This window comes from Drosophila yakuba, chromosome 3L (assembly GCF_016746365.2).
Source record: "Drosophila yakuba strain Tai18E2 chromosome 3L, Prin_Dyak_Tai18E2_2.1, whole genome shotgun sequence".
NCBI lineage: Eukaryota > Metazoa > Arthropoda > Insecta > Diptera > Drosophilidae > Drosophila > Drosophila yakuba.
This window is the reverse complement of record NC_052529.2, coordinates 14,374,611-14,387,410: the sequence shown is the minus strand read 5'-3', so window position 1 is coordinate 14,387,410 and position 12,800 is coordinate 14,374,611. Positions and strand designations below refer to the sequence as shown.

Here is a 12,800-nt window from a genome sequence, read left to right as displayed (position 1 = left end):
ATATTTATATATTGCATTCAGCTTGCAAACTGGTTTAATGTACTACGTTTTCTTAATTTTTCCACCTTCCAATACAATCTATGGCACAGTTGTTAATGCAAATGACAGTCTTTCTGCCAGCTACTTTGGTCACAAAAAGGCCAGAAATACTAGTAACTCAACGACCAGTTAAGCAAGAAGTGCAGTTAGAAGAGAATACAAGCCGCTCGGTTTACAGTTACTGCAGATGATGCTCGAGGGGCTTTGGTTTTTCCAAGCTTCCCATGAGTTTTCCCCCCTCTGCTCACTGAGATAATAAAATATATTTCCCATGAACGGTTTTCTTTTGTTTTTGAGCTGCGTTGCAATTAGCGTTACCTGATATGCAAAGTATAGTCAGAAATATAGTTTGAAATAGAAATAAATGAATAAAGAATTGTGTGAAATTCATTCAACAAAAGAGAGCTACGAAAGCTGAAGGTGTAATAGCCAGGCAAAGAATGTCGTGCTTAACTCAATCTGAGTTTCCACCAGAGATTGGAGATTTCAGACATGCAATAGTTTTGCGGGCACTGGAAACTCTATTGCAACTGATGCTGACAGTTGTGTAGACACTAAAACTAACTACACCTGATTAGGAAATATGCTAACCATAGTTTAAATACAAAATACAAAATAAGAAACTATGACTAAATAGTAAATTGGCACAGCTGTTTACGTATTTTATACGGCTGCCATTGGTACAGCATTTATGCTGCAGCCATATTTTCCCCATTTTAATTGATAAATCTCATTTTGCACTTTACTCTTTTTATGCCCGTCTAATCTCACCCATATTTCCCATTTCCCATTTGCCATTAGCCAAGTGACCCAATCCAGCCTTGAACCATTTCTCAGGCCACTTTCAATTCATTAACGGCCACCACGGAGCGCATAAATATGAGGCACTGCAGTTCATAAGGCCGGACCATTAGCCATATGCTAAAGATCAAAAACCCAAACCCGATACCGCCCCCGCCAAAAAAAAAGGAACAAAACTCAAACGTACATACATATATATATATATATATGTCTGGTAGACTCTATATGGAATTGTATAATTATAGCACAAGTTGAGAGTGGAGAAGTGAGAAGTGAGGGGGCGGTGCGCTGACAGCATGCAACTGAATTTGGGTTTCATTTTTATTAGATGTTATCCGAGACTTGACCAGCTGGTTGCCCTGCCCCGCTGCTTCCCCCCCTAATCCACTTGATGACTAATAAACTTGAACTTGTGCGAGAGAAAACAATTGAAAAATTGAACCGCTGGGAACAGAGAAAGAAAAAGGGGAGATATCTGTAGTATATCTGCTAGATGTTCAATTACTAGCCAGTTGTTTTGTCAGACACACATGTAATCCATCCATCCATCTATCCATTCAACTCAATAATTATGCAGATGTCGTTGTGTTGTCGCAATAATACTTGTGGCTTATGAAACCGCACGTACCAAAATAGGAGATACAAGAGCCGAAGGAAGCTCATTAAAGATGCCAAGCCATGTGGCAAAGGGGCGAGTTTGAATTCGATACGATTCAGAGAGTGGATTGCACAGTTCAAGAGAATCATTCCAAAAATTCCTACGAAGAATCCCAATTAAAACGAGGAAAGTGCGGAGATTTCAACAGATCCTTTTCACTCAAGTGGCAACAGATGCGTGGATATTTTCCAACTACCTGCTCGAAAGATCGCATTGCAGCGATAAGCAGAAACAGCTGGTTTTCAATTAGTTTTGCTTGACTCAACAAATCATCTTGTGAGCGGTATTTGCTTATCGAACTCTGCCAAATCTGTTCAAAAAATGCATTAAAAGAGGCAAACGTGTTTAATGCCTGGAAACGAGAACTTCGCTTAGCCACAATGAATTTCAAATTCAATACGTGCTTTTGCTGAATGTTCAGCGACGCAGTAATCAATTGTTTAAGTAACTAACAAAGGCAATGCGAAATGCAACAAATTCTGAATTTTAAGCCATTCTCCACTTTAATTTTAGCTAGTGAATGTATGATTATTGTGAATATTTCTAGTAGTAATCCACTTTTATCTCTCACTTAACCTCCAAATAAGCTAATCTACTAAATTAGCCCCCAAAGACCACAAGTAAACGCCCCAGATAAACAATACGAGAACGCCCACAAAAAACAGACACACTGAAATAACAATCGAAGGAAATGACAGAAAAGCAAGAGGTTGGGTTGAAGCAATATTGATGAATTATACAAAACACAGACTGGAAAAACAAAGAAGAAAACTTTGTTGCCACACTTGAATCGGAAAAATTGGGTCATTGGAGGGAGTGAAATGAAGGGGAACCTAGTGGTGCCTAATAAGGAAAAGTGACAAAAGAAAAAGTGGGAAAAGAAAACAACTAATTGTAAACTCAATTTACAGCTCTTAAATTGAACTTACATCATAACTAATCTAAACTAATCTACAAAATAATTAAGTAAGCATGGGTATATAATAACATAAATGTCGTACCCAATCACCTTGCTTTACGAGTAAATCTTTTAATCCTTATGCCGCTGACACGCACTGTATAATCCCATCCCACACCGTATACTTTAAAATCAATTAGTAAGTCCACAGTCCGCGTCTGCAGCAACTTTGAGACAAATCTCATTTGCGACCATGCTGACATATTTTATTTTAGCTCAATGCATTTATTTTTATGCCTCGAACTGTCGACACCCATGGAGAAACTCCCTCCGAGCATCCTACACTCTAGTTTGCACTCTATTTCTGATCCGGCGAATGCTTCGCTGGCAGTTCCCGCTAATTTGTGTTCCTCCCGCCGGGTTTTAAATTCTCCGGGCGTACGAGGAAAGCGGAAGCCCACGAAAAATTCACAAGAGAATCCACAAGAGCGAAAATTCCACGTCAAGTTTTTGGTGAATGCCTTGGCCGAATGAATAATGAGGCAGGCGTGCCACTCCTTATTCGTTGGATGGGCAGGGCGGAGAATGAGGGGGGTGCGGAAGAAAAGCCGGCAGATTCCGTAGACTTGTCTGCGAGATCGCGAAGGGAAGACTGAGGCAGGTCAGGAAAATCAGGCCGGAAAACACAGTTTTGGCTCGAGGGATGGCTATATAAGGAGTGCCAGCTGCAATGTGGCGCACCAAATAGGAAACCTTTCTAAACAAAAATTAGTTATAATTAAAAGTGGTCAGAATTTGAACAACTCAGTCTTAGAAAAAATACAAAATATAGCGGATTAAAAAATAAATGAAAGCTTGTTGACAAAGGTCAAGAAATCCTATAGAATATTAGGTAAGATATGTTTAATAATACATAGTTATAAGAAGTTAGATACAGAAAATACCATCTGCAGTGTTTAATAACAAGTATTTAATAATCTTAGTTTGTTTTATTTTGAAACCTTTCATTTTCTAGGACATAATTATACATAACTGATTAAAACTTATTTTAAAATCGGAATGGAATCTAATGTATAAATCTAAACAAGGAAATTAGTAGGTAATAAAAATTAATTATTTCTAGATCGAGGAAGCTTTTTATCGGAATAATATTGATTTTGTCATTTTTATGCTTCAATAATTCAGTTAGGTTCCCTTTGCGGCGGCTTCAAATAATTCAAGCATGGCAAACAAGCCCTAGTTAGTGTATTTAATGAAAGGTACATACGGAAGTCTATCACAGACATATAAACCTGCTCTATATGTATATTATATATATGTGCATGTGAGTGCACACATGTGTATCTGCAAGATGCATTCGAATACAACAAAGATGAATAGCGCAACACACACATTGCACCACATGGCAGAACGACAATAAAGAAATATAGAAATAAAAAACACACAGGGAAACAAAACAGACTGTCATAAAATGCGACACCTGTTTAAAGTTGAGCCAGTATGGGGGTACCACACCCCCTCCCCCTCCTCCTGGCCCACCTTTTCAGTTCTTTTCGTGTGTTTGCAGTGCATTTCGTTTACCGCAATTATTTACTTTGCTTAGATGCGGGCTCTTCAAAAAGGTAAAAAGAACCAAGTGCGTACAGAAGATTTCCTTACTCACTGCACTCAGAAAAATATTTTATCAAAATATAAGGGGATTTATTATGAAGAAAATAATATGTTTAATGGCATTCAAAAGATTTTCTTACTCACTGCACTTAGAAAAATATTTTATGAAACTAAGAGGGGATTTATTACCAAGAAAATTATATTTTAAGTGGATTTTTAAATAAAAGTCAAGACATTGCATTGTATTTTTTCTGAGATTTTTCTCTTTACAATAACATTTCTTTACTAAAATATATTTTTAGATAACTTTAAGTAGAAGACTTTAAATCTTAAAACGGTAGTTTAATTATTAAATATAGTGTATACAAAGTAGTGTAAAGAAAACTTAATTGGTGGCTTCTTCTTCTTCTTCATTTTGGTGCATTGAACCGGCGGCACAGGTGGAAGAAGAGGAAGCAGAGGAAGTTGAAGAAGAAGCGGCATTCGACCCAGTTTGATGGAATGGCATTTGAATGCATTTCCATTTGAGTCGCTCATTCAGTGGGTCGTTCGATCAACGAGTTTTTTTTTTGTTCAACTTGTTTAAACCAATTAAATGTCAATTGGCGACGTCATCGGGCTCTCTTCAATCAGCCATTCATTTCCACCCTTCTTCTGAGAGCTTTTCCCACCCCATCTAAACAGGCTACTGGCACAATTGAATGCCTTCACTCCCTTCATTTGGACTCATTCTCAGTTCTACACATCGTTCTTGTTTAGATTTTGGCACAATAACCATAATAACAACAACTGGCACGAGTTCCCTCGTCATTGCCTTGTTTATAAACAAGAGAACGAAAAAAAGCTGGCGTAAAATAAAATTAAAAGAAATACGAAATCTTTTTATTTCAACTTGTTTACCTTGAATCGCCGCGAATTGAAGTTCAAGCAATTAATTACACTCAATTACTACACTTTTTATCATATTTGTGCATTTCGCTTAATTGGTTTTTGTAAAATGCTGCTCAATAAGTTAATTAAAATACTAATGGCTTTTTGGTAAGCGGTTAAAAACTGAAAGCGAATATTTACTGGCTATAAATTATTTTTAATTATTTGGTAAAAAAAAAAGTGCATTCTAAAGTAATACATTCAATTTAAGTAAGTTGCATAAGGCTTTCATTAAGTTAAATTAAATATTAATTACCATTTGTTTGGGGTAAACAATTTGAAAGGGGATTTTTGTAAGTGATATGATGTGTTTCTAGACACCACAGTTAAAAACTGAAAAGCGCAAAAAAACATGGCCAAAATCCGCATAACTGTGCCAAGGCGAAATATTCCAAGCCAGCAGCAAAATGTATTTCTTTCTTGTTTTTCTCTTTTGTTTGTGTTTGTTGTTGGCCAGCATTGTTTTTATTTTTTGGCAGACTTTGCAAGGTGCAAATGTGAAACGAGAACCCCTAAACCATGTTAAACAGAGGCCAAAATGAACTTAGAGGAAATGGACGCACTTACAAACCAAAAAAAAAAATATCAAATTACACTGTGCAGCATGAGCGTGATGCAATCCGCAGAGGAAGCAGCTGTCCCTGCAGATTTTCCATCTTAGGCCAAGTGGATCTCGAATTACGTTGGGGAAAACTCAGAAGATACTCAAGATACTCGAGTGCAAGATGAGCCACTTGTAGGACTGCATCCTGCGGGATAAGGATAAGATAAGGATAAGGCAGGTGGTCCGGAAGTAGTTGACAATGCAGCGGCACTTTAATTAATTAATCGATGGCACAACTTCCTCAAACTCCGAAAACCACAAAAGCGCAGAAAAAAGCGAGCGGTTGGGAAGAAACAAAAGCTACAATAGCAAGTAAGCCAAACAAAAAGTCAACGATGTCGCTGACTGGCACGAAAACCTGGCTCAAACCCACAATGACAAGAGCGTATCAACAAACAAATAAAAACAATTGCGAATTTTCGCATTCGTGGAAATGTTACAACTGTCCCACACCAACACATTCGCCAAATAAATAATAGAGTAAAAGCCGCTTGCTCAATTGGCCCAAAACAAAAGAATGACGCTACCAAAGTGTCCTTTTCTAAGCTGTTTCAAATGACTGCGTATTTGAGAATCAATACAGAATGCGTGATAGCTCAGAAAAAAAATAATAATGATTAAGGATGGGAAACAATAAAGTACGTCATTTGACAGTCACGCAGCTGATATAAGTTAATAAAAAAAATACCAAATTAAATTACTCATTTCTTCAACAATTAATAGTTCAAGGGTTTCAACAATATCATGCTTATACAGTTTGATATTATTTATGTTTTTCTAACCTAATCTACACGGTAAATAGTAAAATGTTTTGCTAAATTTAAATACTTCAAGTAGTTCCCCACGTGTACTGTTAAGAAACTTACTTTTTAACGCTCAGTGTTAGTAACTCTGACTGGTTTATAGATTTAAGAGAGTACCAATTTAATATAAACAATAGATCACATTAGATGAGATCACTTGGGTTATATTAGAATTTCCAGAGTTTAATTCTCTGAGAGCTACAACCTTCGAGATTTGTACTACAAAACTTAAGATTTTGCACCCAAAACTGGTTATTATTGCCCAATTAGATCTCCTTATCTATTATATCTATTCGGTTTATCTCGGTTTCGCCCTCTTCTTCTTTCGCAGAACCACAATAACAGGACAGTTTAAACATTTGCTAATTGGGAGCCGTTTTGCAAACAGTTAGTTCGTTCGGGCAACGCACCTGTTATAATATATTTCCGTATCCAATTGGAGCAGACGAGTGGCGTTAACCGTTAGCTGAACAACATGAATTTGGTTAAAAACAAAAAGCGAATTATTTGCACTTGGCGAAAAGCCACAACAACAACAATTGAATGGCGAAAATACAGGAACACACACAAACGCGCGCGCGCAGTCCAAGGAGAGAGGGAGACGGAGATAGCCGGCGGAGCGCAACAGTTAGATTTGGTCGCTGTTGTTGTTGTTGTTGCTGCTGTATATGTATTTGTTGCAGAACAGGTAGTTGCACTGAATATTGCCTAAAATCGGCTTTATTTGTTGTGTTTCATTCGATTTACTTGCACTTTCACTTAAATCAGCATTCTTTGCGCATGAAAAAACGTTTAGCTGAATTTTCTATTGGTTAAGTGTATTTGTACGCGTGCGTAACGTTGGCAACGTCTTCAACTTTTTTTTTAAGTTGTGTAGTGATTTGGTGGTTTTACGTGGGAAATTTCACCGCGCGCGCGCTATCGAAAATATGTAAAGTAATAAAAAGCCAAAGTGCAGATATATATTCGGTGCGACTCCAAATAAAGCAGTTTACCGCTACTTCTATACAATCCGACTTCACGCGCGCAGCAACAACATACTATGCTCTATTGGTAACAAGTAAAAATGGTAAAATAATGCAACTGCAGTTTCGATATATGCCAGACCGACGATACGTCCGCTCCAAACAAAATTCGACGACCGAAATCGCGCTGTTTCCGGCTTGCATCCGCTTATATACGGCAAGGTGTGGCCAGTCCCGCGGAGCTGAATTATACTGGATTTTGTGAGATTGCTCACTCGCAGTTTCAGTCGCTGCTACAAACACGGTCACTCCTCTCTCGGTAGCAATGTTAGTTCTCTGTTATTTCGAAAATTTTAACAGATCAACGGACTACTGCTGCACTCTGCTGCACTCTGCTGCCTAAATGTATATTTAAAATTAAATTCATTCTTTTTGCTTGCTTTCTATCATATTTTGTGCTTATTCTACGGCTTATTCGGCAGAGGTGTAATAGAATCATTTTATAATTTTAATATTTGTATAACAATATTTATATAGCTATAATGCCCATTTTTATCTTTAACAGATGTAAAATATGTTACATGAAGACTTCCAGTCTGAAGTAATTACAGCCAATTACAGTTTTGAGCCAACTTCTGATTGGACTAACCAACCAACTTTTGTTATCGGGTTGCGTCCCCGCTAGGTCCTATGCAGGTTTTTAAGCGACTATTTTATAAATCGATTATAAATTCGATTGGTACTGCTTACAGGTTCTTAATTCTCAAACTGAACTATTTAGAGAAGATATCATCTTAATATTTTATGTTCTTGTTTTGTATAAAAACTTATCGATATAATAGTAATATCGACGCTTGCTTTCTAACTCTGGTGTGAACGCCTTGTAACAAATTTTGTAATGTAGTCATGTAGATTAACTTGTCAAAATTATTGGCACGGCTAAAATTAGACAGCAAAGACACACACCACACTTTGTATGTAAATAGTTTTCAAATTCAAAACAAATTTTGAACGTCATTATGTAAAAATAAATAAATCAAAACTAAATTGCTGTATCTGTAATAAATAAACTGTATCGGTGGTTTTTATAATGTTTTTATGTATAATTTTCTTAATATTGTTTTTTCATTTTGAAATACCTTAACATGTTTACTTAAAATAGATACTGAACCTATAAATGTAAAATGCATATATATGTAATGAAAATGTAGATAACAAGAAATAGGGGATTCACCTACATTTCGTGAATAAATTCATATTAAGCAAACCAAAACAAATGAAGAGGCCAACGCGACTTGTTGAACAGGTGCAACAGGTACTCAGTCGTAGCAACAAAGCGTAAACAAAGCAAAGGAGCTCAAGTTCAGCTGTTGCATTGGCAACGGACGTGCAAGGAAATGTTTTATCAATAGCCACCGATGGACAAGGACCTCGCCATAACAAATAGAAAATTCCAAGAGCAGACACTTCCACCAGCAATGTCGCGGTTCAAAAGCGTTTAGAAACCTAAAAAAACCCAGGGGGAAAGTGCAATCCGGATCGGATAATGGGGAATACGGAGAGTAATGTCACCAGCGGCGTAAAGAAGCAGGCCGGAGTCTCCACCCAGGCGCTGTACAAGTTCGTGAATCTCAAGGGCGGCGGACTCCTGGTGGACATGATGAAAAGAGCCTGCCAAACCAAGCAGTTCGCCGAGATCGATCACGCCATCAAGACCAAGGTGGAGCCCTTTCTGTACAACAAGGGCGCCGGACGCTACTTCCCCATCTCGAAGCTCGTCCTGCTGCGCAATCGGGATCGCCCCCGCACCCGCCAGCTGCCCGAGATCCGTGCCCTCGAGAATCCGGACGACGACTTCAACATCCATGACTACTGCCCCGAGGTTTCGGAGGCCGAGTACATCTCCAATCCCACGGCCTATCGCTTCGTCTGCTGGGATCTGAATGTGAGTGGAATGGTTACTTCAAATTGTTAGTTTGGTTAATTAATTTTAAATCTATTGATCTTTTCCAGATGCGTGGAGCTGTGGGCGAGACCATTCTCCACTTGTGCCTGCTGAACGCGTCTTCCCTGCACGCTGATCTCGCCAAGAGATTGCTCAAGTTCTATCCGAAACTCATCCTGGACATTTACATGAGCGACGAGTACTATGGAGAGAGTGTCCTGCACATTGCCATCGTCAACGAGGATCCGGCCATGGTGAAGTATCTGCTGGATGCCAATGCAGATGTTCAAGAGCGGTGAAAACCATATCTATATCATATTTATAGTTTAAATATTTATCTTACACATCATTGAATGAACAATGAACCCATTTAGTTGCTGTGGCGCTTTTATGTCGGCGGAGGATACCAAGTTTTCGCGTACAGACTCGCCGGATCACGAGTATGTGGCTCTTTGTCCCATGACCAACTACGATGGCTATGTTTACTGGGGCGAATACCCATTGAGTTTCGCCGCCTGCCTGTCGCAGGAGGAGTGCTTCCGATTGGTTTTGGCCAGAGGAGCCGATCCCGACTTCCAGGACACCAACGGCAACACCGTGCTCCACATGCTGGTCATCTACGAGAAGATCGAAATGTTCGATGTGGGCTACGAGGTAAAGCAACTCCTTACTCAAGGATGTAACTACTTAAACTTTGTTATTTCATCAGGTTGGAACAAATATCCATATTAAAAACATCCAGAATCTTACGCCGCTTACGTTGGCCGCCAAGTTGGGCAGAGTTGAGATGTTCTTCCACGTGATGAGCATCGAACGGGAGATCTACTGGCAACTGGGCAGCATCACATGTGCCGCCTATCCGCTGCTGATGATAGACACCATTAATGAGGAAACCGGCAACATCAACAAGGACTCTGTGCTCAACTTTGTTGTGTTTGGCGATAAATTGGAGCACTTGGAGCTGCTGGATGGCGTGGTCATAGATCTGCTCAAGACCAAATGGGACACGTTCTGCAAGTCGCGTTTCTACAAGCAGTTTTACATGTTCGCCCTCTACTTCCTCATCTCGCTGTTCAGTTTCATCCTGCGGCCAGGTCCGGATGCCAAGGACGAGGACGAGGATGGCGCCAATAGCACTACGGCTAAAAGTGATCTGTACAGGCAAAATGCATCGCATTCGTATCATGAGCACAGCAAGAGGGCCACAATGACTACCGAATACAGTTGAGTGTATTTTTTATAAATCAGTTTGTTTCTGTGATTTAACAGGACTTTTTGTTTTAGAAACATTTTGGCTCAACTTTACTGACTACTACGATCCGTCGGAGGTTGAGGTCCTGCCCGCTTGGTGGGAGAGCTACGCCCAGTGTCCTTTGATGAACCTCGAATCCGACTTGGCCAAGCTGCGTATTATGGCGGAACTGCTGAACTTTGTGGGTGCCATACTGTATTTGTTGGTCGCCTTGCGAGAGGCTCGCTTCCTGGGCCTTAAAATGTTCATTGAGAACTTGGCAAGTGCATTTAAATACTGCATTTTTCTATAACTAAATCTGATTAAAATCTAATCCCTAGATGACGGCACCTTCGCGTGTAATGTTTCTGTTTTCGTGCGCTTTGATGATGACCATTCCATGGTTAAGGGCTTCCTGTCTCACCGAAATCGACGATCATGTCACCGTTGTGATAATGCTAACCACTGCTCCCTATTTTCTATTCTTTTGTCGGTAAGTTAGGCTTTCTTTTAATATTTTTTAAATATTTTTAATTATTTTTGTAACTTTTTCAGCGGCTTTAAAACAGTCGGTCCCTTCGTAGTGATGATATACCGCATGGTCATGGGAGATTTACTCCGATTCGTATCCATCTATTTGGTGTTCGTGATGGGTTTCTCCCAGGTATTACTAACTTTTCATTTCACTTAAGCCAGGATTCCCCATTGTGATTTCTATTCCTTTTACCAGGCATTTTACATAATTTTCCTAACCTTCGACAACCCATCGTCGCCCGAGGATCAGGACGCAGAGTCCAACCCCATGCCCTCGCCCATGGAGTCCATAGTGGCCATGTTCCTCATGTCGCTAACCAATTTCGGTGACTACTATGGAGCAATGGTGTCCACGCAGCACGAGTACGAGGCGAAGATCCTGTTCTTCCTGTTCATGGTGATCGTGAGTGTGCTGCTGGTGAACATGCTGATCGCCATGATGGGCAACACCTATCAGAAGATCGCCGAGATCCGGAACGAGTGGCAGCGCCAATGGGCCAGGATCGTCCTGGTCGTGGAGCGCAGTGTTCCACCCGCCGAGCGTCTGAAGAACTTCATGCAGTACAGTCAGTCGATGTCGGATGGCCGAAGAGCACTGGTTCTACGCCTGAACATGACTGTAGGTGCAGATCAATTTACCATTAAATAAGTTTATTATATAACTATGATTGCAGGAGGAGGAGAAGGAGGAGATGAAGGAGGTGCAGGAGATGAAGCGCATCCATCAGCGGTTCGCCAAGAAGCGGCAAATGGAGCGCGAAGCCCGCGCCCTTCGACGTCAGCAGGAGTACGAGAAGTTCTTCGGCACCGCCCCCAAATCGGAAAGTTCCGATAATAACAACTATTGAGGATCCACGTGGACAGACCAGAGTCACTTACTTAGTTCAAGTTTTATTGGGCCTTGTTGATATGTGTTCTTTTTTGGCAATAAATGCAGACTACACCAGACTACGCTTCACAATTTGAGTTAGGAGCGGTTTTTGACTTATTTAAAATAAGTAGTTTAAATATTCAAATTATAATTGCTACTTTTTATTAGTCGCCTATTAAACGCCTTTCTTTAAAAATAACATTCTAAGGCTCTAATACTTTTTTATAATATTTATTTAACTACTATACAGAAAATCTAGAAATAGGAATATGCCAAACACTTTAAATCTATTTTGGCCACATAATCGATGACTTATTTAGGCGAACGATGCAAAATCTGTGGCACAAGTGGCGCTGCATGCGAATGACAGTTGGCCCAAACAAACAACTATCAAACTCAAATCCAAATTCACTCAAAATAACATTTAATAAAATCAATGTGCTTTTATAAGTTCACACCGAAAGAGAAAGGGAACGCAGAAAAATGTTCAACAATGGGTGCCGGGAAAATTTGAATTTCCATGTGGGTGGCTGGGTGTGTTGGCCATAACTCAACGAGTAGCACATTTTTCCGGCACTCGTGTGCGTTGACAGTTTTAAATCAAAGCAAAGCAAAGCTGAAATGCAAACAGAGTTAACAAAGGTCAAACCCTCAACCCTTGACAACCCTCGCACTCAACACCCCAAAAACGGGCAAAATAAATGGCAAACTTTTCTTTCTTTTGCACTTTGATTTGCATAAATAATTTACTTTAAACAAACTCTTGAGTATCGCAAAAAGAAGTTAAGGAAATGTTCAGCCAAGAAAAAAGAAGGCAGTCAAATGTGAGGGAAAATCGAATTTTCCTTTGACTTCTAGTGGCAGGTTCACCTGGGAATGGTCCATAATTCTTATTTGAATGCTTGTTTAA

General features: G+C 39.6%; 2 protein-coding genes across 6 annotated transcripts in view; one reads left to right on the top strand and one right to left on the bottom strand.

Annotated features, from left to right (window-relative positions):
- LOC6534089 (rab11 family-interacting protein 4B) overlaps positions 1 to 7,510 on the bottom strand; it is a 43,785-nt gene extending 36,275 nt beyond the window's left edge. For 4 of the 5 annotated variants that reach the window (XM_015194936.3, XM_015194942.3, XM_015194935.3 and 1 more), the window contains exon 1: positions 6,755 to 7,489. The gene's annotated coding sequence lies outside the window, so the exon portion shown is untranslated. Of the gene's footprint in view, positions 1 to 6,754 lie in introns of all 5 variants that reach the window. The other variant, XM_039374874.2, reaches the window with a different exon arrangement.
- A 924-nt stretch (positions 7,511 to 8,434) lies between these two features.
- Positions 8,435 to 11,965, top strand: LOC6534085 (transient receptor potential cation channel subfamily V member 5). Its single transcript, XM_002094735.3, has 9 exons — positions 8,435 to 9,254; positions 9,323 to 9,549; positions 9,629 to 9,908; positions 9,964 to 10,477; positions 10,539 to 10,765; positions 10,827 to 10,978; positions 11,041 to 11,149; positions 11,216 to 11,638; positions 11,694 to 11,965. Exons 1-9 carry the CDS (start codon positions 8,856 to 8,858, stop codon positions 11,865 to 11,867), a joined length of 2,505 nt encoding a protein of 834 aa, XP_002094771.1. The 5' UTR covers positions 8,435 to 8,855; the 3' UTR covers positions 11,868 to 11,965.
- The last annotated feature ends 835 nt before the right edge of the window (positions 11,966 to 12,800 follow it).